At 33.9% G+C, this 22,998-nt stretch overlaps 1 protein-coding gene across 9 annotated transcripts; it reads right to left on the minus strand.

The window, feature by feature from the left end:
- On the minus strand, window positions 1-22,993 carry INTS12 (integrator complex subunit 12). 9 transcript variants are annotated; one of them, XM_039848814.1, is made up of 9 exons: window positions 22,856-22,978; window positions 19,252-19,392; window positions 18,681-18,771; window positions 14,940-15,104; window positions 11,299-11,451; window positions 9,532-9,719; window positions 7,724-7,883; window positions 4,335-4,481; window positions 1-1,291 (listed from the first exon to the last, which is right to left on the minus strand). In XM_039848814.1, the coding sequence occupies exons 4-9, from the start codon at window positions 15,093-15,095 to the stop codon at window positions 707-709; spliced, it is 1,389 nt and encodes a 462-aa protein (XP_039704748.1). In that variant the 5' UTR covers window positions 15,096-15,104; window positions 18,681-18,771; window positions 19,252-19,392; window positions 22,856-22,978; the 3' UTR covers window positions 1-706. The 9 variants fall into 9 exon arrangements, with proteins under 9 accessions (XP_039704748.1, XP_039704749.1, XP_039704750.1 ...); XM_039848815.1 differs by lacking the exon at window positions 18,681-18,771; XM_039848816.1 differs by lacking the exon at window positions 19,252-19,392 and having other exon boundaries at window positions 22,856-22,946.
- Between the last annotated feature and the right edge of the window lie 5 nt (window positions 22,994-22,998).

The raw sequence follows: 22,998 nt of genomic DNA on the forward strand, positions 1-22,998 counted from the left end.
TAACTCAAAATTCAACATTTATTAAGTATATACTATGTGCATATGTTACACTGGCAAATAAGGAAAAGTGGGCAATGTGAGAAAAGTATTGCATTAAAAGGGCATGGTAGTTCACACTCTTTTAAAAGACATAAATAATATGAGGTGATAAAAAAGGTTAAGATAATAGGGGTATCAGAAATCAATTATGAAAAATTAATTTTGAAAAAGGGGAGATGAAATATTTGGGGAGAGAGGGAAAATTAATTGAAATGAGGCTGGAGACTAACATTGAATATCCAGAATATTGGGGGGAAAGTAGGAAACTTTATAATGGGTTATCCTTGCCATGTTATAAGGCACCTTATTCAGTAGGATCAATTCTTAGGGCTTGGTTATCAGATGAACTAACTATTGTTTTTTGTTTGTTTTTTTTTTTAATTCATATATGCTATCAGTCTTCTAGGACCGTAGAAGTTCTCATCAAGAATTAGTCATTCTAATCATTGTTTTCACACACTATGGAAATGATTAAAATAAACCTGTTAAACAGATTTAAAATAAAGAATTTCAAGTTTTACTAAGTAATACTTATCATTTTAAGGTAAGAAATAATAGAAATTTCATTAGGAAGATTTTTATTAAATTATAGTATCTTACAGTTTATGTCCTAATAGTAAGATTTTACTATCTAGAGTAATGTGATATAAAAACCTACTTGGCCATATTACTTCTTGAGTTTCTTTTGGGCAGCTTTCTTCTTGACCATCTGTAATCGCTTCATGGCATTGAGTTGTGATTCTTGAGAAGTTGGGCCTTTAAGGGACGTTGAGGGAGAGCCGCTCGATTCTGAAGTGGTTTTGCTGGTGGTACTTCCACTAGGCCCTGAGGTCCCACTATTACCATTCCCACTTAGTTGGCTGCTGCCTCCTGGAACTAAACTACTTGGACTTGGAAGACCTACTTTGCTAACATTGTCACAACTCACTGAGCGACTAAGGCCAGTTTTGCCCAAAGTTAGAGGTGGAGGTGGTTTCAATGGTACAGTGGGTGAAGTGTTGTTACTGGAACCCATTTTAGAACCTATTCCACCTTTGGATGATGTTGCCAGACCAGTCAAACCCACAGGCTTTTGGTTAGCTGATGAGGTAGCAGGTTTCCCACTATTGTTTTGGGTTGTTGAACTCAATTTTGCTGTTGATGGACCAGCAGAAGAAGTTTTGGCTCCAAAAGCTGCCCATCCAGTTAGGCCACTAGTTACTGAAGAGGAAACACTGGTACTAGAAGAATTTCCTGAAATAACTGCAGATGTCTTTTAAAACAAAAAAGATAAATATTACATTAGAGCCAAGTATAATTAACACCTAACATAATATTCTGAAATATAAAAAAAAATAATTTTTGGATTTTTTAATACAAAAGTAATGACTTGGGGAATTCATGCCACCAAAATTAAGTTTGTATGAAACTGGTCTAAAAAACACATATAACAAAACTTATCCATAGCTAATGGGTGCTATCATTTCCAAAGCAGAAATTTTGGGATCCCATATTCTTGTTCTAATGATTCCAAAACAGAAATATGGAATTCCTTTTTGAGAATTGCTTTTAGATTTAGTTTTAATGCTTTAACTTGTTTTCACCCCAAAAGGTATTATCTAGTTCAGTAAGACATCTAATTCTTTCAGCTTTGCTCCAAATGACTTGCTGATAATTTCAAAAATAGAATTCACTCTTAATGGACAAAATTGTTCACACACAGGAAATTTAGATGTCTGAGATAGAGAGTCACTCAGTAATTACTTATTGAGTGAATGTATGAGATTCTAAACCCATTAAAAAAAAGTTCCCCTCAAATTTTGAGCAAATAGCTACTGCACTGCAAAATATACACAGATGGGCAATGTTAACTACTTGGATTTGTATAACTCTGAGTGATATATTTAAAAAGTCTCCTGACTTTATTTTCGAAATTTGTCCATGTTTCCACTGAAACTGTCACACGAGAGATCCCTGCTTCTGTAGAAAGGATTTTATAAACTACCTTATAAGCTGCACAATGACATTTTAGGTAGGTCTGACTCATTCTTAGATGTATTTCTTAAAGGTTAACACTTCAATTTCTCCAATTAACTTCCTCAGCCAGTCAAAAGCTAACAGTGATATCAATGTCACTATAAATAAATATTGTTCTTATTTGCACAAAAATAAATATTTTCACCTTCACATTCAGCAAAAATGCACTTTGTTCAAATTAAATATGAATTGACCTTTTTCATTGGCATTCTTTCTACCTTCATATGCTTAAGAAGATTCACAAAAGTGTTAAATTCACACAGAGGTAAAAGATAAAGCATTACAAACAGTACTTACTTAAATATATGGTAGTTAACATACCTAAAATATTCAGTTATATTTTAGAACTGAACTCTGAAGAGTTGATAAAAATCATTTTCAGAATATTTTAGAATATATTCAGTTATATTTTAGAACTGAACTCTGAAGAGTTGATAAAAATCATTTTCATTCTTACAAAGTAGCCTTTGTTACTGTCTGCATGTAAACATTTTTAACTAGTGTGAAAAGTAATAAAAATAGAGTGCTCTGAGCTCCTTATTTTTTATGAGGAGGAGTCCAGACTTTTGTTCATATATTCTGAAAATTATAGGGTTTTTTTATGAACACATCATATAGTAACTACCTCATAAGGTTATCCAGAGAAGATAAACTATATAAATTATAAATTCCTAGAGGAATGCATACCGATACTGAGAAAAGGTTAGTCAAGGAAGCAAAAGGACACAGGTGCAGTCAACTTTCAATTTTCAGTTATGAAAGATCTAATTTTTTTCCTTTTCTTTCTATTAAACATAAAACTGTCTGCCATATGGCTAAATGATCTTTCAATAGACTTCACAAAAGAAAACTCCTCTAAAGTAATTAAAAAGACCAACACTTAGGAAGTACAAATGAAAAAGCAAATTTTGTGTGTATGGCATTTCATTTTAATGGCTTGCTGTTGCTTGCTTGCTTTTCAACAAAATGACAGATGGCCTGTAATACTATCAGGACACACAAAAGTAAAATAACACAAACAATGGCAACCAAGTAATTTCTTACTACTTTAGTGTAGAAAATAAATTTCTCAACTGTTTTTAACTATAAAAAGTTTCTTGCTCATTATCTTAGTTTTTTAGAAAGTCATTTGCTTTTTATACAAGAATAATTTTTTTCATAGTAACCATTTATCTGCTTTTATCATAGAAATATCAAAACCTCTAAAATAGGGCAAACATGACAGCCAAGGCCTTAATTTATTGCCATAAAATGATTTCATGTTGGATTTCCCAGAGATAAACTTTAGTAGTAACAGGTTAGTATAAAAGTCTATCTAAAAGTGACTTAAGTATGGAATACAACAACTCTAATTACTTTCAATAAATTATTCTTACTTCTAATCCAATTCACCAAGTTTCTATATGATAAAATAATGGATATCCCTTGGATATAAACTCCTATTTAGTAAATTAAATTTAAAAAAGTGATCTGCAAAAAAAAAATATCAATATCTTTCTCAGACTACTTTATAATCACATTCTTTATCATCATTCCAAGCTTCTTGATCTTTGGTACTTATAATCCCTTAGACAAGATAATATTTTTAGAATTTTCTGGGGTTAACCTTTGAGAATTTGAGGCTAATATTCTTTTCTTCTATCTTTAGTAATTTGCTTAAAATTGGAATGTATTACTCAGCAAAAGCATTCTTTTGTTATAGAATTAGACTAGAAAAATATTTTATTCCATGATCTCAAAATGCCATGATATTAATAATCATGTAGTGTGAATTCAAGGATATAAACCTAGGATTAAAGGTGATATTCTTACTTGATAATCTGGCCCCTTAGTATAAGAGGTAGGTAGGAACCAAAAATGTTCGTGATAATAAAAGAAAAAAAATAAGACAAAGCAAGAAAACTTCTTCAGTAGCCAATATGTAGGGAGATAAAAGCTACAGGGTCAATTAGCACATGTAATGTGAGTAGCAAAATTGTTTCTACTGAGGGCAGGGTGATTTAGACTTTAAAGCAAATTCCTGATGGAGGTAAGTGTCTGACTACATAGGAATCATAAAGAATGTCATCTTGGCACATTTCTAATTGTGATAAGAGAAATAGCAGAAATTAAATAGAGATTAAACCATTATATAAATGTTTCCTTTCTATCTAGTGTTAAAAGTAATGCGAACTTAATTTCCAACATAGAGCCATTTAGTATATTAATTTTTTCTCAAGTAAGTTGTTTAGTCAACTAAATTAAAATCCAGTCTTAGATAAAAATATAATATACTGTACCTTGACTTCTGTTCTCTTAAATGCCTGAAAAGTCGTCTCTTGTTTGAGTTTAGTTTCTGGTTTCTTAACCAATGGATCTTTGACAGCAGGGGCTACAGAAACAACAGCAGGAGCTGGTTTCTGTGGCGGTTTCTGAGTTTTTTGAGCCTGTAAAAATCAGTGTTAAGATTAAACTAACTACAAAATCTTAGTTGAATGAACAAAAAAAGACAATAAAAAATCTATCACAGTACTCCTCATTGAGTTGAAATATAGTTGAACATTTAAAGATACTGTGATAACACTAAAAATGTAGACACAGACCAATTATTTTTATCACCATATTAATGCTTTTATACATTTTATAACTTTCTAAACAGTAAATATGAAGCTTTAGAAATCACGCAGATTAGGGTTGATTAAATACAATTTTAACAAGAAAAATCAAGTTTTTTTTTTTTCTAAAGGAAAATCACAAAATATTTGTAACCAGTTAGCTTCACTTGCAATGAAGTGTGTTTATTTCTTATTATGATTGGGCAAATACTTAGGAGTTTTCTTCATGGGCTTCAAGTATAAGTGTCTGAGTAACTGAATGAGTGAAAAGTCAGTTCAGATCAATTACATGGTTTTAAATATAGAATGCAGAGAAAAAAATATTAGAGATAAGATGAAACTTTTTGAGGTTTTTTCCACACTGTAGAACTAGGTACACTGAAGTTCACAAATACAAATTTCTATGTTATCAAAGAAGAATTTGTATCCATTGTCCCTTTACAAGTAAGGCAGCAATCACAAACACCACATATTTCCAAATGCTACTGAGTAGGTGGGTAATTATCTTAGATTGAGAACCACTGCAATAAGTCATATGAGTCTCTTACCTAGCGCTGGGGCAAAATTCATTGATAGAAAGAAAATGATAGAGCTAAAGAATGACCTAGAACCTTGCCACACACTATCACAATATTCTTATCTAGGATGATGATGATGATGACGATAATAATAATAATAATAATAATAATAATAATAATAATAATAATAATAATAAAATACTGCAGAACCTGCCCTCATTGGAAATGTTAGTGCAAGGAGTAAGGGAATATAAGATGCTATGTACAATATCTTTGAGATACCTTGACACAATAACCAGTGTACATATGAGGACCTCACTGAAAGCAGTTATAGCTAGAATGACTAGTTTTAGCATCCCCACCGTTTCCAAATTCCTTTCTCTCATAAATCTTATGTTACTGATTCCTGATCTTCAGGCTCACTTCAGATCATGCCTTTTGTTATTTCACCATGTCTACTTTTGGTGTATTCTAATCACGTTCTAACATCAGTCATGACTCTCCATTCAGTACTTTGACTCTCGAACGCACAGACTAAACTTATTGACTGTTCATCTCTGGCACTAATCCATATTTCCTCCATTTTATATATCTTAAAATGAAAACAACAAAATATAGAATATGTCTAGTTTGGAGCTCTGCTCTAGTGGTCTTATTGATAAGTGAGTTAGACATTTAATTTGCAAAGATGATAAAGAATAAAAGGTATCCCAGATAAAGGGAAACTGAGAAGCAGAACATTTGGGAACATGAAAGTTCAGCACATATTCAAAGAATAATACACATAATCTGGCATGGCCAGAATTTATGGCGGAATGATGAAGTGATGGGAGAAAGGTACAAAGACAGACCTGGGTCAAAAAGAGAAGGTCCATGTACTCTAATGAGTATAACCTCATTCTATCAGTAATTGAGAGCCACTGGGAATATTTAAACGGATAAAGTTAGATAAATATTTTAGAAGCATAATTCTAATTTTTTCAAATTATAATGAGTAAAGTGGATTGAAGAGAAGCAAGGAGACACTTTAAGAGGCTAAAGCAATAGACAAGAAATGAGAGATATGTGGAACAAAATGAACAAATATGAGAAATATATAAGTAGTAGCATTAAAAATTTGGCAAACAGCAGGATATGGAATTAAGAGAGGTATAAAGGATAATGTTTTCTAGTTCAGGCAATTAAAAGAAAAACTGAGTGGAGAACAATTTTAATTTTAAAGATACTGAACTTAAAGTAACTGTAGGATATCTGGTCAGCTGCCAAAATTCACTCCAGAAAGAGAAAACTATAAATATAGACTTGGCGTAAACTAAGTCACAAAAATGGGGGAGAAAAAAACTTAGGAGAGAAAAATGCTTACTTTATTAAGAGAATTACAGTAAAATAATAATAAAACATTGAAAATATACTAAAGACAGGTTATTGTCATAAATTATTTGACTATTATCATTTATTAGTGACTTCTGTCAGGGCCCTGGAATGTACTATATTGCTCACCCATACTCATACTCATTTTGATTGAGGTCCTGAAGGGCTAGTTTAAAAAATAAACAAATAAAAATCAGACTGAGCAGAAAAATTGTACCTTGTCACAGAAATTTCCAGTTAAAAACAGAAAGTATACCTACTACTAAAATTTTAATACTTTTCATAGGTATAAATGAAAACATTTCTTATTCTGATTAACTGACTAAAAAGTAAAATGGATCTCGATTTTTCATTTTTAACTGTACTCTTGATTTAGAAAAATATATTTGGTCAGAAATATTTATGTGAAAATTCATTTGATTAACAGGTAGGAGAACTCTTCTATTAACAGTTCCTACTCTAAAGTAGGTGAGCAGGGATGCAGGAATCAAACAAGTCATTGAAGTAAATAACGACTTGATTTCTTTAAAATGAAAATGATGAAATTTATCTACTTTTTAAATGAATAAAAGGTAGAAAACTAGTATAGAAAACATGTTTCAGTATGAAATTGAAGGTAGTTATGTTAGTGAGCAGGAAACAGAGCAAGTACACTGAGAAAATAGGATAAGTGGTAACTCGAAGGCAACGTGAAGACTGAGGAACAGAGAAACACAGATGGAAACACCGAGATGCACATATGAACACTGCCTTTGTACGCAACTGTAAGTTTGGTGGTTTAAGCTCACTCAGGAATAAACATTTTCAATATTTCCTTATCAGACTCATCAAAGACTAGGACTTTGTATCTTACCACTTCTCACAGTGCATTACAGTATTTTTAAATGTTTAGAAATACATTGACATACTAGTAAAAAATATTTATGTTTTTTGGGTCTCCAATCCTGTTTATTTATCTATATTAGATTAAGCTAAAAGCTGAACAGAGAAAAATGCATATAGCACAGTCTGGTCTTTAGGTATAGACACATAAATCACACAAATACATTATATGAACAAACATTTAAATAACCTTGTATAATTTATTTTTTCAATATCTTAATAGTTCAAATTATTATTTTGAAAAGCACACATCTACAAAAATATTGACAGGGAGTGTTTAAAATACAGAAAAATGATTCCTACCATTCTTTTCATTTGTCTGGTACATCGAGCACAATACCACACAAGGCGAGGGTCATTCACCTCCTTGTCTGTCACCTGGGGCTTATGGCAATCTTGGTGGTAGAGATTATGGCACTCTTGACATTCTACTAATTGATTACCAGATGCTACTGTCATTTGCCTAGGAAAATATACCATTAAACATTGCACTTATATGACTCCATGCAACAATTTAAAGCTATTTTAGGGTTGATTGGTAAATTTGATATATTAAAAAGGGGAAAAACCCCAGAAAACTAAAGAGCAAAACAACAAACACCAACATGTATTCTGTACAAACACTTCATTTCTTTTAAAGCTTAAGCTCAACCATTAATAAATATATAAGGTGCCTTATATATTTGCCTTAACTAAATTTGGCTATATTCTCTTTGTCATTTCTCATTATAAATTTTTTCCTTCTCCAAACGGTAGTAGACTTTAGCTAATACCCCACAGTCACATAACATCTTCTTTGTACTCTATTAAATTCCTTTATATTTGTTACCTACCTGTTGCGCTATCTTCTTCATTAACATACGAATTGCCTCAAGGTGGGAACTAGACCTAATTATCCACAAACAGTGCCTAACACATTACTGTGAAGATACAGGGTGTTCATTAAATAAATGTCTTATCAACTTAATAGAATGTAGCAATACATATATCAAAAAACTATAAATTCCAAAAAGCAACCACTACAATCTTAAGACTATCATAATAAGTATCCTGATGGAGAGCTACGGTTACTAGTTCGCTCTCCATTATTACTTTACCATTTATTTAAAAATGATAAACTTCATGGTAATTAAAGGTTGAAAAAAATATATGTGAAAACAATGAAGCTCTAACAGTTGATCCAATTCAGAAGTACATATAACACTGTCTGGTCTTTATAAAGTTAAAAGTTTGTTTATTCAGTTCTACTGCACCAGAACCTAACATTTTCATGAAGAAAACTGCAACAAAGATAACAATCTTTTCTGTTGTGCTAGGCAGTAGAAGCCATTAACAATGAAAAAAGTAGCCCGTGGCATAGAGGAGTTTAAAGTCTAGTCATTCTGATTTTTAAAAAATTTAATTAAATTTATTGAGGTAATGTTGGTTAATAACATTATATAAGTTTCAGGTGTGCAACCCAGCAGACCCTCTTCTGAGTATCTACTCAAGAAATTGAAAATATTATCCTGTTTTCAATTGTCTGAACTGAATAAATACATAAAGATATTTGAACCGCTATGGTCACAGTCATTCTCATTTTTAAAATGCATCTTCTACTAAGCAAAATTATCTATGTTTTTATAATTACGTATCCATGTTTTAAAACTACACTCAGAATAACCTACATGATCCATTTCATTTCCAATATCCTTAGGAAAAGATTCAATGGTGTTTTAGGAAATGATATATAATAGTTTATAAGTACTATCAATCACTCAGGGAGGAAAAAAGCAACACAGACTTCCTCAAAAGAATGATGGAAGAAATTGAGTTTGTTAAACAGACTCTTCCACACTAAAGAATAAAGCAATAATCGTTTTCTCTCTAGAACATAAGAATGCAGAAAATATTACAACACAACAGATTAAAGATACAACAATATGGAAGATAAAATATTTGACAATTTTCAAGATGTTCAATTGCTATATGGGAAGTTTGCAGGTAATCTACTTATCGCCTACCCACCTGCAAATAAAAACAAAATTAAACACCCAATAATTGGTCTAATTTTTTTCAGTTGTTTATTCTTTACAAAGAATCAAAAGAGTCTGTGGCAAGGTACAACTTACCTACAAACAACACAGGCTAATCCCATTTCCATGGCAAAATCATCAGCACTGGTCTCCTCAAAACTGGAAAGGTCAGCCATAGCTAAATCCTTGCTGGTTTGGACCGTAATGGGAGAGGACCGTGCTTCTGGTTTCTCTAATCTAGGTTTCTTTGGAATATCTACTCCTTCGGTGATGTCTGATTTCATCTGTAAAAAGCACCAAATCAGAAAGTAATGTGTTATAATAAACTTTAAATCACTGAGAGAGAGAGAAGATGGATAGTGTGCAATGACCAAGTCTACCAAACAGACACTTTCACAGAGTTAGGGACAGATGTGTGCAGTAAAGATCTATAGAAGATTTATAATGAATTCATAATCAGTATGTTAAAAAAACCTAGCAAAGTAAAAATAAATAAATCAGAACAGTTTAGCATGTATCTGTATTTCTCTTTGGACTTTTTTATCCATTAAAGTATTCTGGAAGTCCAATGGATTTATATTGCCCCTTTTTTAAACCCTGTCAGATGCTTTGACTTGAGAAGACACATCATTAATAAGGCTATTTTTAAAGGCTATTTTCTTTTTATTTTAAATATTTTAAATTATGAACTACTGATATTTAAAATAGATTGTAAAGAAGTAAATAAAGACAACAGATTGCCATATTTCCTTCAAAGTAAATTCTCTCTCCTGTCTTTAAAATATAAATGTTGTAGATATATTTATCAGATTGGCAAAAATTAAATAGTCTGATAAGACACAGAGAATTTAAAATTCTTATACCTTATTGGTGAGAGTATACATTTAGTACATACACTTTGGATAGTAATTTGCCTAGTAATGTTTAAGATACCTATCCTATTAAATCTACTTACAGATATACATTCTATAGAAACTACCATCATGTGTGTATAGAGATAGGTAAAAGCAGCTTACTGAATCTCCATTATAATAAGAATAATTGCTCATCAGTTGGGGAATTATATGATAGCTGAAAGTAATAATATTCAGACCTACATGTATCAACATAGGTAAATTTCAAAAGCATATTATTGAGTAGGGAAAAAGTAAGTTACCAAAGGATGTATGGATATATATAGATATACACACACACAGACATATACACATATATATGTATACAATATGACACCATTTATATAAGTTTAAAAGCACAAAAAGCAATACAATATGGTTTATGAATAAGTAATATTTAGAAAAAGTATGAAAACATATGGGACTTATATACCCCACTTTGAGGTATAATAACCTTTGGAGAGCAGGGGTTATTAAAATTTTTTGAAAATATAGTCACTACTAAGTGCTAAAATCTTAAAAATTGACTATGTGCTAAAATCATTCAAAACATATAATCCAAGAATTATTTTAGCCCTGTTAAGGTATACACTATTTTGTAACAAATTTCATGTTTAGTCATTTCATCTTTATTCATTATTTATTTTTCCTTTACTCTTTATTTTTTCCTCTTATTCGCAACAACTGTTCCATCTAGAATATTTGAGTTATGAATTCAAGTTTATGCTTCAAACTCCCTAGGGCTCAAATATCTGTTGATGATGACTTCAATAAATGATTAAACAATGTTTCTAAATTTTACTAATTTTTCAAAAAAATCAACGTCTACAATTATCAAAATATATTTACTGAACGACTATTATGTACTTTTAATACACTATTCCATAAAAGAAATAAGCACAAAACATTGTTTCTGCCTATAAAGGACTGATTTATTTAATTTTTTTACTAGATTAAAATGAACTCTTACTTTATCAGCAGGTCTCTTTTCAGCTTCCTTCTTCACCTTTTCAGTTGTGAGAACCTTGCCATTATTATTGCCAGAAGGAAGACTGGAAGATGTTTTGGGCTCTTGCTTAACGGAAATACTTTTTGTGCTTGTAATTTTGGGTGGCTCCACATCCTAAAAGGTGAAATAAAAGGATACCTATAATTAAATATTCAGACCAATACATCGTAAAAAAAATAGATCATAAACAATTTTTAGTTAAAAATTAAGACATCATGTTGTGACCAGTATAATATCCTTTTCCTTAAACAGCTTTACTGAGAAATAATTTAAAGTATAAAATGTTGTAAGTTTCACCACATGGTTTCACCCCTGTAAAATTATCACTACAATCAATATCATTATTCTCCAAAGTTTCCTGCGGCCCTTTGTAATCACTCTTAGAAGCACACATCCTATAGAAACTATTTCTCCTCATCCTCAGCCATCATTGACCTGCTTTCTGTAATTATGAATTAGCTTGCAATTCCTAGAAATTTATATAAGTGGAATTATACAGTAGGCGCTATTTTTTGTCTGGCTTCTTTCACTAACTTATTAATTTTGAGATTCATTTACGTTGTTGAGTGTATTAACAATTCATTTCTTATATTGCTGAACAATACTCCACTGAGTGGATGGATATGCCATATTTGTTTATCCATTTTACCTATTGATGGACATTTGGGTTATATACAGTTTGGGCTATTACAAATAACACTGTTATGAACATTTCGTGTACAAGTCTTTATATAAGCATATATTTTCATTTCTCTAGAATAAATGTCTCAGAGTAGAATGGCTAAATCATGTGGTAGGTGTGTTTTTAGCTATTTAAGAAACTACCAAACCATGTTCCAAAGTGATATGCCATTTTATATTTCTACCAGGGGTACATGAGAGTCCCGAGTTCCTTCACATCCTTATCAACACTTGGCGTGGCTAATTTTTTTTAATTTTAGACATTCTAATAGGTATATTATTGTGAACTTAATCTACATCTCCCTAATGACTAATGATGTTGAACATTTTTTCAAGTCCTTATTTGCCATACATATATCTTCTTGGCAAAGTGTTTGTTAAAATTATTTGCCCATTTTTAAAAATGTTTTTTTTTTGTTGTTGTTGTTGTTTTATTATTGAGTCTAAAGAGTTCTTCATAGATTCTGGACATAAGTTCTTTATCAGGCATATGATTTACAAATATTTTCTCCCAGTTGGTGGCTTGTCTTTTCATTCTGTTTTAAACTTCGAATTCTTGCTCGTGTGTGTATACTTACTACCTATTATTATATTGTTATAAACAGTATAAAAAGTTTATGTTTATAGTAGGTCCTTGGGCTCCCACCTCACCCTGCAAAGGAGAGCATTTCCCTACTGTTCTAAATAAAAATTTGAGTGCAGTCTATTTTTCTATGATAACACATAAAAATTTAAAAATATAAATGAGAAAACTATACATCACCTTCAGAATAGTGACCTCTCTGAGAAGGAAGAGAAGGGGATAGAGTGAGAAATGGGCTTGGGACTTATTGGTAGTAGGGCTTGATTTACTATTGTGTTGATTGTCTAGAATGGGGATTGGCAAACTGAGGCCTGTAGGCCAACTCTGTCTGGCCTACTGCATGTTTTTATAAATAAAGTTATATTATAATATAGTAATACTCACTCAATTATATATCATCTATGGCTGTCTTCATGCTATCATGGCAGGATTAGATAGTTGTGACAAAGACCACCTGGCCCACAACACTTAAAAAATTTACTATTTCATTCTTTTCAGAAAGTTTGGTGACCACTCATGTAGACTTAGGAAAGTGATGGGGAAAATGTTAACAATGAAGATCAAACTTAAAAGTGTATTGTGTCTGTAACATAAAAAATTGAAGACACAGTCTCACAATGTTTGAAAACTATTATGTAATTCAGCAAAGAAGCAGCTCAAGTCATCGATAGATGAGTTGAGTTCTAATTCCATTATTTCACATTTGACTCACTCATTGATGAAAATGAAAACATCAACCAATTTTTATGTTGGAACTACATTCAAAGAGCTGGCTGTTAGTGTTTACAAGCACACCACTGTTTCCAGGTGGCTCTTATGCATGCTAAAGTTTGAAAAACACTGGTATAAATCATTCTCACAATTCTAGAAATGGAAATGTTCAGCTGAAGGCTAAAATTAAATGAACCTGTGCTTTTTAAATACCTCCCAGAATATCTTCTCTGGCTAAGAAAGAGAAGTAACTTCCAGTTAGAAACCTAGGGGCAGCATGCTTTTAAATCACAACAAATTTTTTATATACTTTAACAGATGAACTTTCTTTTGTTTTAGAATCTCAAAATGCTGCTTCTTAAGTAATATTAGGTTTTTCTTATTTGGACAATACTAATACCAAGAGCAGAATGAACTTGGTAGTGTGTTTCATAGAGTTGTAGTAATTTGGTTGGTTTGAACTCACTGAACCTATCAGAATGAGAATGGTAGAAAAAAAGAGATCGTAATGACTCTAATAGTCGATAAACAATAGAAAATCTTGAGAATATTAGAGCTAATGTTAAAATAAGACTGGGGGCAAAATATCACTGTTTACTTGAGGGCTGAGCTTGACATGTGGCCGTGTCTTGAGCTTGAAATTATGGATTAGACTGAGCTAGTCACACAGTTCTGTCTTCTCCTTTTCGGTTTGGTATCTAGGTCCACAGAACTGGGTGAGCTAGAGCTTTAGAAAGTTTTGAAAGAACGTCTTAGACGGTATTAGAGAATATAATAATAAGAGCTGTCCTTCTATTGTTTACCATGTATATATTACACTAGGTGACTTATATACTTTATCTCTTTTAATTTTAACAACTTTGCAAAGTATATCTTATTATCCCATTTTACTAATAAAGAAACAGAGGCTGGGTGAAATGAAGCTATTATGTGCCTCTGTTTCCTTATTGTAAAATGAGGGAAATAAATAAGACTTATCTCAAAGTACTGTTATTACAATTAAAATGAATTATATGCATGTACCACTTAGAAAAGTATCTGGGACACAGTAAATGTTCACGATATGTCATCTATTACCACACAACTAGTAAGAGATAAGCTGGGATTTAAAACAGGTGTTCTGGTTCCAAAATGTCTACTTTTTCACATAAAGCTGCTTGGTCACTTTGTATTATTGGGATAGGGGGTTATGCAGTTGTCATAATTTATCTATTTCCTCCTTAAATTATCCTATACATACTCGATTCACTTTGTTGCAAAATTCCTGTCCTTCTACTTCAAAACATTAGAAAATAATTACAAGTTACAGTTTTGTTCAGCAGCTTAAATAAAAACATTCTGATCATAAAGAATTTGAAATTAAAATATATCGTAAATAAGTGGGTTTCTATACACATAAAGTAGTTGAACAGAATATCCTCCACTGTTATACTACTTTTCTAACTAAGTAGTATAACAGTTCTCTAAAAGCTTGAGGGACGAAAAGCAAATTAAAGAATATAATTTCTTCATGCCACAGGAAAGATTATTTTGGCAGAGAGACTGTTTTGAGATGGCCTAAATGTTAACACTGTACTACTACAGGCTTTACAAAATTCCCTCCAAGCTTTTTTATTCACATAGATACCTTTGGGGAAGGACGGTAACTTGAATCAATGCCCCGAGCCAAAGATTCATCAAGTAACGCTTTTAGCTTTTCAGCAGAATCCTTACTCTTTGAATGTAAGAAGCCTAGTGCTTTCAAAAAAATGGGATCAAGTTCCAAGTTCACAGTAGCAGCCATTGTAAACACCTGAAAGGAAAAAAAGGGGGGAGTAATTTAGAGACAATGAACAAAGTTTATCTATAATTTATTTTGTTTAGAACAAGTAATGCTGTGCACATGATACAAAATTCAAAATATCCGAATGGTTATTACAGATAAAAGTAAACTTCCTTTTATCTCTGACAAGCATTATCTAGTTCTTTCCTCCTGAAGCAAGAGTGTTACCAGTTTTTTGTGTATCCAGATCCAAGTTTTAATTCCAGATAAGCTACTCCCTACCACAGAGCCCTTCTTAATTCCATTTTAAAATATACACCACAGCTCAGTACACACGAACTTGACGTATTTAGGTCAAGTTTACTATATATGAAAATGTCTTCTCTCAAATCTTATTCCATGACAGAAAAAAAATTTAATGTGTGTGTATGGCGGGGAGAGGCAGAGTATCATAGGAGGACCATGGTTAGAGGATGCATTAGGTAATGAGCTATATAAAAGGTCACTAATGTAGCATTTACTTTGGTTATCTTTTTTTTTTATCTCCCAAGTCTTCATTCCCAATCTTGAATGCCTCAGAAAACATTTGAATGATAATCTTATATTGGATCACATTTAGTATTATCTCATGCCTTAACCTATTTTTAAAAAGGGAGGCCTCTGAGGGATGGTGCCATCTCTACTTAAAAAAACAAACAAACAAATATACATATAAATCTCCATCTCATAGGGACTGTGATAATGTTCTGTGTTCTAAGGAGCTTAAAAAATAGTAAAGACATACATCAAAAGCTTATGAAATTCCAAAACATTAAAAAATTTTGTTTTCCACTAATATCAATGCTATCATGTGGTTCTATCATTTTTTCAAATACTTCTCCAGGCAAGAAATATTAAAATAAAAATGTATAGTCTATGTTCAATCCTTTGATCAATATTCTACGGCTTGAAATTGTCTTCAATCCTTGAGGTTAATATTATGATAATGTACCACACTTGCACTGCTATAGTTAAGGATCTGTCAGCAGTTCCACAGTAATCTCTCATTTTCAGGGGTTTATAAAGCCATTAAAACTTGCTGTAGATTTAATTTTGGCATATGAAAGCTCAGCCTAAAAATGAATTTTGTTTATTCCTTCCCCATCTGCTTCCCCTTAATTCCTCTTCAACTTTGACAGGAAACACACACTCACACACATTCTACACTTTTTGAAAGTTTTAAAGAAGGTATTAGATATCTGATAGCCTCAAAATTACTATCAAATTCTATGCTCTACTAAAGTATCTGAATCACCCATGAGAGGAGTCCAAAGGCCAATACTAGAAGGAAAATGACTACCTCAGTTATATTAATAAGAATTTAACAAAAATTAAGAAGCAACCTCTGTCATTTCTTAAGACTATATTAACATATATGTCATCTATATATAATGATAGGTACAACAAGGTTATTTTTAAATTTACTCATGGGGCTGATCACCATTCATATTCTGAGAAAACAGCTCCTCTTTAAAGTGTCCATAATGAAAAGAGTAAACTTGCCACACTTCCTGAGTATACAAGGGGAACACGGCCTAGTCTCTCTATTGACCTAACTTTTTATAGCCAAAGAGCATAGTAGTTTACTTACCCAGAACAGTGTTTTATAAAGTACTGACTAAAGGATTGATACTTAGAAGAATCCTCATAATATACTAGAAAAACCATTACTTGAAATTTCTATGCTGAACAACGGAAGCAAAATATTTATTGTTATGTATTTCTATAATCACAAATTAAAGGTTTACATTATAGACGAGTGACATGAGTTGGCACCTACATGAACACCAACATGGAACACCAACTGGGACCTTGGAGTCAGCTCTTTCTATATGATTCTGTACTCATAAAATGAACCAGCTTTGTACCCCTGCCCTACATTACTAACATGTCCCTCTAGCCCAGTGGTTTCCACAGTAGAATACAAGGAGAAAAATAAGAGAATTTCTTTTTCTTTTTCTTTTTTTTTATTAAAAAATAAACTATTAATATACAGTTAGAATAGTATATGCATATAACTGATAACTAAATACACATATGAAAGTGAGTTCAATTTTTTTATTCATGGAATACATGATAAGAAAAGTTTGGAGGCAACTGCTTAATAGCAAATTCTGGTTTCCCTTTCCCTATTCTATATACATCACAGCTCCTTTTATGTAAAAACCACTTTCTTGAAAATCTCTCCAAAACTACATTTGATTCAGCCCTTCTCCCTCTCTACATTAACTTCATTGTTAGCAGGCCACAATTTTAGCATCTATATAGATATCTTCTATAACTTCCTTCACTCAATCTTCAACCCCAAGGAGCTTCATTGTCAGCCAGTAAGACTTGAAGCTTGTCACAACTATTTTTCTCTTTGACTAGAATCTTCCATCACTCTATCTCTTCCAATGCTTTGACCCAGGAACCTCTTTAGGGTGCCAAATGAATTTTTCTTTTCTTTTTTTCATTTCTTTACCTCCATTACACCTGTGCTTTGACTTTATAGAGGCCTCCAGTTTTTTATTCCCTCCCTTTTCTCTTTATTGGCACCTTCTTGCTCCAACTTCTTTCACTCATCAAACAGAAAACAGTAGTTGGGCCTAAAATAAAACACTCATGGTTATGTGCTTTATCCTCTAGATTTTAGTTTTCTATCTTACGTTTCTTCCCCATTTTCTATTGCCTTCTCTGGTTTCTATTACTTCTCCTTTCTTACTGGCAAAAGTACATGTAGTGAGAGAAATATATTTTCCTTCTACTGAAGTCCTAAAGAAGTCAACAACTGTGGTGTAACTCTGTCAATTTATCTCCTTTATTATTTCCAAAAATATTTTCCTGCAGTTAGGCCAAATTGTGTTACTTCCATATGATTTTTTTCCTGAATATTCCAAATCCATGATGAAAATAGACTATCAAACAGCATTGTTATTGTAGATCAGAGTTCTAGAAAACAAAGTCCTAGGGGGTGTGTGTGTGTGTGTGTGTGTGTGTAGAGAGAGAGCAAGAGAGAGAGAAAGAGGCAGAGAGATGAAAGAAATGTAATGTTTTAAATGCAGGCTTAATTTAAAATCTAGGTATTGTTTTTAAAAAAAAGTTATAAAATTAATAATTACCACTTAAAAAATGTCAATGACCTAGCAAAGTAGAAGTGGAGCTGGTGAGAGGTGAATTCTTAGCTTATTCTAGGAATTGTCTATGACAAATGCATATAAACACCACAGAAATTCCTACTACTAAACAATGATCTATTTACTCCATCTCATTTCTTCATTTATTTGGCAGTATGTCATTTTACTTCCTATCTAGCTTATATGCCATGGTTCAGCCTTTCAAAAACTCTTCTAGTACTCTAAGCACACTTGTCCTATAGCCCTATAGTTTCATCTACTTTGTAGCCATCCATCCTGCTATCTACCTTCTCCCAGCATGTGCCCAAACTCTAAGTACTAGTGAGAATAATACACTCACACTCCATATCTTCAGAGTTACCAACCTCATCTAGGTACTCAATACAACTTAGCAATTCTATCATGCTTCTCTAGTCAACTTACTTCCCCACTTTCTGCAAAGACCAGTTACCTTTCTCCATTTTCCTTGAAACTGCTTCTCTAGTTATCTTTCTCCATTTTCCTTGAAACTGTTTCTCTGTCTCAGTAGATGGCCTCACCTCCTTCACAGAGAAAACATAAGCTGTCAGAGAGGAACTACATCAACTTCCTGCCATATCTACAAACTTACTTGCATCCAACCTTTCCTCTTTCCCACCTGATAAATAGGAGGTTGGTGGCTCTCCATGTAATGCCACATGTACCTGGATCTAACTCTTCTTCCTTCCCCCTGGAACCCTGAGTTGTGGATTATTTACTATGTCTTCTTCACTGCCCCCGCCCTCACCCCAGTTTCTTTCTTCTTCCTGGCATCTTTTCACTGACATTTAAATATATTCAAGTCTCTTTTATCCTGTCTTCTTCATTTTATAGCAAAACCCTCAGACAGTCATCTACATTTTATACCTTCTACTTGTCTTTATTCTTTCTACTTATGCTGCATTTTCTGGAAATTGGCCTTTATTCCACCATTTCATGAAAAGGCTCTCACCAATGTATTCAGAGTCTGAGGCAAATATAATAAATACGGTTTTTCCTCTTACGTCATTTTCAGTCTTTTTTGTAGATTCCTCCTAATCCACTTAAACAAAAATGAATTCTCCAAGGCTGGGTTCTTGTCTCATTCTAAATCTTCTCCTCAAAATGTATCCTCTGAATTAGCGGCATAGGCATTACCTGGGAACCTGTTAGAAATGCAAACTCTTGGTTTCTACCACTGGACCTGCTGAAGAAAAATTCTGGGAGTGGGGCCCAGAAATCTGCATTAAATCTTCCAGATGATTCTGGTTCACTCTAAAGTTTGAGAATTACTGTAGTAGACAATTTGATCTATACCCTTTGCCAGTAATTATAAATTTATCTCTCCAGCCCATGTGTCTCTTCCAAGATCTAACTGCTAGCTTGACCTGGATACATCACTAGTGCCTCCTACTCAACATGTCCTTAACAGAGCCACCCATAAGTTCTCTTCTTGTCTCCCAACCAGTTCCTCCTCTAGTATTCCCTTTCTCAGATGATACTTACCCCATTGCTCCAGCCAGAAACCTGAGAATCAGTTTTAATTCCTCCCACTTCCTCAACTCCTGACCCCCATGTAATCACCAAGTCTCTTAAACATGTCTCAAATTCATCTACCTGTTTCAATCCTTACTACCAGCACCCTAAATGAAGCTACCATCATCCATTATCTGGCCCACTGTAATAGTTTAATTGGTCTCCCCACAGCTACTCTGGTCCCCCTCCAAATCTTTTCCTATCATCCAATTGCTTAAAATACTTCTTTCGCTTCTCACTGTCCAAAGGTTAAAGAACAAGATTCTTAACAAGGTCTCTAACTCCCTACATGATCTGGCAGTGCATGTAAAGCAGTTGGGATAGTACTTGGCACAGAGTACATGTTCATTAAATGTTACCTAGTGTTTCAGGCTATTCCCACTCTCTTTGTTGTAGCCGCATGACTTGTTTCAAGTCTTTCAATGTATCTTTCTTACCTCAGCACTTTAGTAGTGTCCCATCCTCTATCTGATTCATTCTTCAAGTCTCACTTTCTGAACAAATTCTTGCTGTTATATGGTCCCTAAACGTCCTGCACTCATTTTTAATAGTTACTACACTGTTAATTACGTGAACAGTGTGTGTCTTCTTTCTCACTAGAAAAAATTTCATGAGGGCCAGCACTGGGTTGGTTTTATCTATTGTTATAATGGCATGTCTAGCTGAGTGCCTGGCAGATAGCAGGTACTCAGTAAAGGCCGGCTAAGTAAATGCAGATTATCTGCTTCCTTTTTCAAAAAACTTTCTCTTCCTTGAGTTCTATCACATTCTGCTTTTCTGGTTTTCCTCTTCTATCTGTGACTAGTCTTTCTTTGGCTCATCTTCACATCCCTGTTGTTCTTGTTATAGACCAAGTATCTATCCCAGTCTACTTTCATTAGTTCTGGTACTAATTTATTCCCTGGTGATTCTTATGTATATCATGTTTTCAACTATCATCTCTAGGCCGATGATTTCATATGCTTATTCCTACTCCAATCTCTCTTAAATTTGAATCCCACATTTCCAATTGCTTAATAGACATGTCTGCTTGATTGCCCTAATAGTATCTCAAGTTCAGTTATGATTAAAATTCAGATTATGAATATCTTCCCCAAAAGTTCCTTGTCCTACAATTTCTTTCAATAAATAACACAACTCTCCATTAATCAGGTCCAAAGCCTAAATCTTTCCCTCACTGGGTCCTCTCCTAGTCCTTATATACAAACAATCAGCAGGCCTTTCCTGTGGATTCTAACATTTCTCACATTTGCACTCTGTTTTTCAATTCTATTGCTACTACTCAAATTCATACCTTATTAGCTTTTTTGTACTACAGTAATATGCTAGTTATTCTGTTGTCATGCTAACACTGTTGCCATGTTAATGCTCCTGAAAAAACATTTTTCTTTCTTTCTTTTTTTAAATTTTCTTCTTCAAAAATTAAGGCTTCCCACTGTCTTCAAAATATAACCCAATTTCTTGGCTGGCATTTAAGAAGATTCATTAACTGGCATAAAAACTTTAATTCTTTATCTTGATCTTCCTTACACCAGAGCCATTAGCTTGTTTTGCCAGTTCTACTCATTTTTTCTGTGACTGGGAAGCATTTTTAACCCTTTTTAGATTTCCAAATTCTATTGAGACCCTGTTCAAACACTACTTCTCATGAGGATTTTAGTTACAGCTGGTGTGTCTTTCTCCACCCCAAATACTACTAATAATTTCTCCCTCCAGGATATCTTGTAGTGCTTTCTCATGGAACTGGGGCTTTCTACCTTGAACCATACTCATTTTTAGCACAAGTGTTATATGCCCTATAAAACTCTGTGTACTTTAAGGGGAGAGTCTATATTTATCTTTTTGCCTATCGTTTTGCAACTCTGCAAAGTACCATAAAATAATGGCTATAAATTATTAAGCTATCAAAGTATAATGGCCCTTTCTCGCCTACACAATTTTGACCATTTTCAAAGTCCCTTCACAAAGAGCAACAAAACTCGTACCAATCAATGCCCCATCCCATTACCCCACAAATACCTAAACATCAAAAAGCAAAAGCAAAACAAAAACGCCTCTTTCATGACTGGAAACTTGTACAATGTTCCTATCTGCAGTGCTCATTTCCCAGTCCCTCCTCTGTTTTTAAATTTGCTAATCCCACGGGACTATAAACTCCATGAAAGAAGGGACTTTTTAAATTAATAGTTATACATACTTTGTGCTTGGAACTTGACAGGTACTTAAATATGTTTATTGAATGAGCTAGGTTTTTGTTGAAATAACACTCTAGAGCTTCTGTGATCTCTCCAACCAGAATTGGGTCTTCATATATAAATATATGCTTTCCCCGAGATCCCGTTTCCCACCCTTCATGCAAATCTTAAAAGAAGTCCAAAGTTGATCATCTCTACGTCCAAGACATGAGGAAAACTGAACTTACTCAAAGTGCAGAATTAGGGCTGACATCTCATAACGGATCTAGAAAGCTTTGCCCTTACGTCTTTGCAAGCTCTTGCATTCCTTTCTAATAAGCATCCTTTTAAACATTCTGCCCTTGTCATTCCTCCACTGAGTTCTTGGCCCTGGGCTACACTGATACCTTAGGGACACGTCAGGAAACGCAGGGCAGGCAAGAGGGACCCCGATTCCAAACCAAGCAAATGCCAGAGAACCTGAAAAGCGACAGCTGACGCTCAGAAAAAGAATGCCAACCTTTTGATCAAAGCATGATACACCAAAGGCCTAGCAAGGGTGAAGGTCCTCAAAAGGGAGCCCGAAAGAAGATGAGAGATGGAAAGAGGGAGCTGTACAGAGAAGTCGCCAAAACCTTCTGGGGAAGGTCTGAGACAGGGTTCCCAGGACTTAGCGTGTGGGGCTGTGTCTTCCTCCGTCCGCGTGCTCCAGCCCGCAACACCCTCGGAGGAAGCAGAGACCTCAATGAAAAGGGAGAGCGGTCATCCAGGGGCACGCGACCTCCGGCAAATTACGAGGTCTCCCCGTAGGGAGAGAGGAAACAAAGATCCCACGGAACTACTCTCCCACCTCATCCCTCGCGGAGGTCTCGAGCCTCCCAGAGGAGGCTGGGAGGGGGGGTCGCTCGTCACAACTCACCGCTCCGCCCCGCTCCTCAGTCGGCTCCCTGTAGCCCCTTCCGAACCGGTCCCGGCACGAGCCAGCTCCGAGAGCAGGAAACAAAGGTTCCCGAAGCGAAGTCGAGGGGGAAACGTTTCGCTGTGCCCCGGTAGGAAGTGACG

Source organism: Pteropus medius, unplaced genomic scaffold, assembly GCF_902729225.1.
Source record: "Pteropus medius unplaced genomic scaffold, Ma_sr-lr_union100, whole genome shotgun sequence".
Taxonomy (NCBI): Eukaryota; Metazoa; Chordata; class Mammalia; order Chiroptera; family Pteropodidae; genus Pteropus; species Pteropus medius.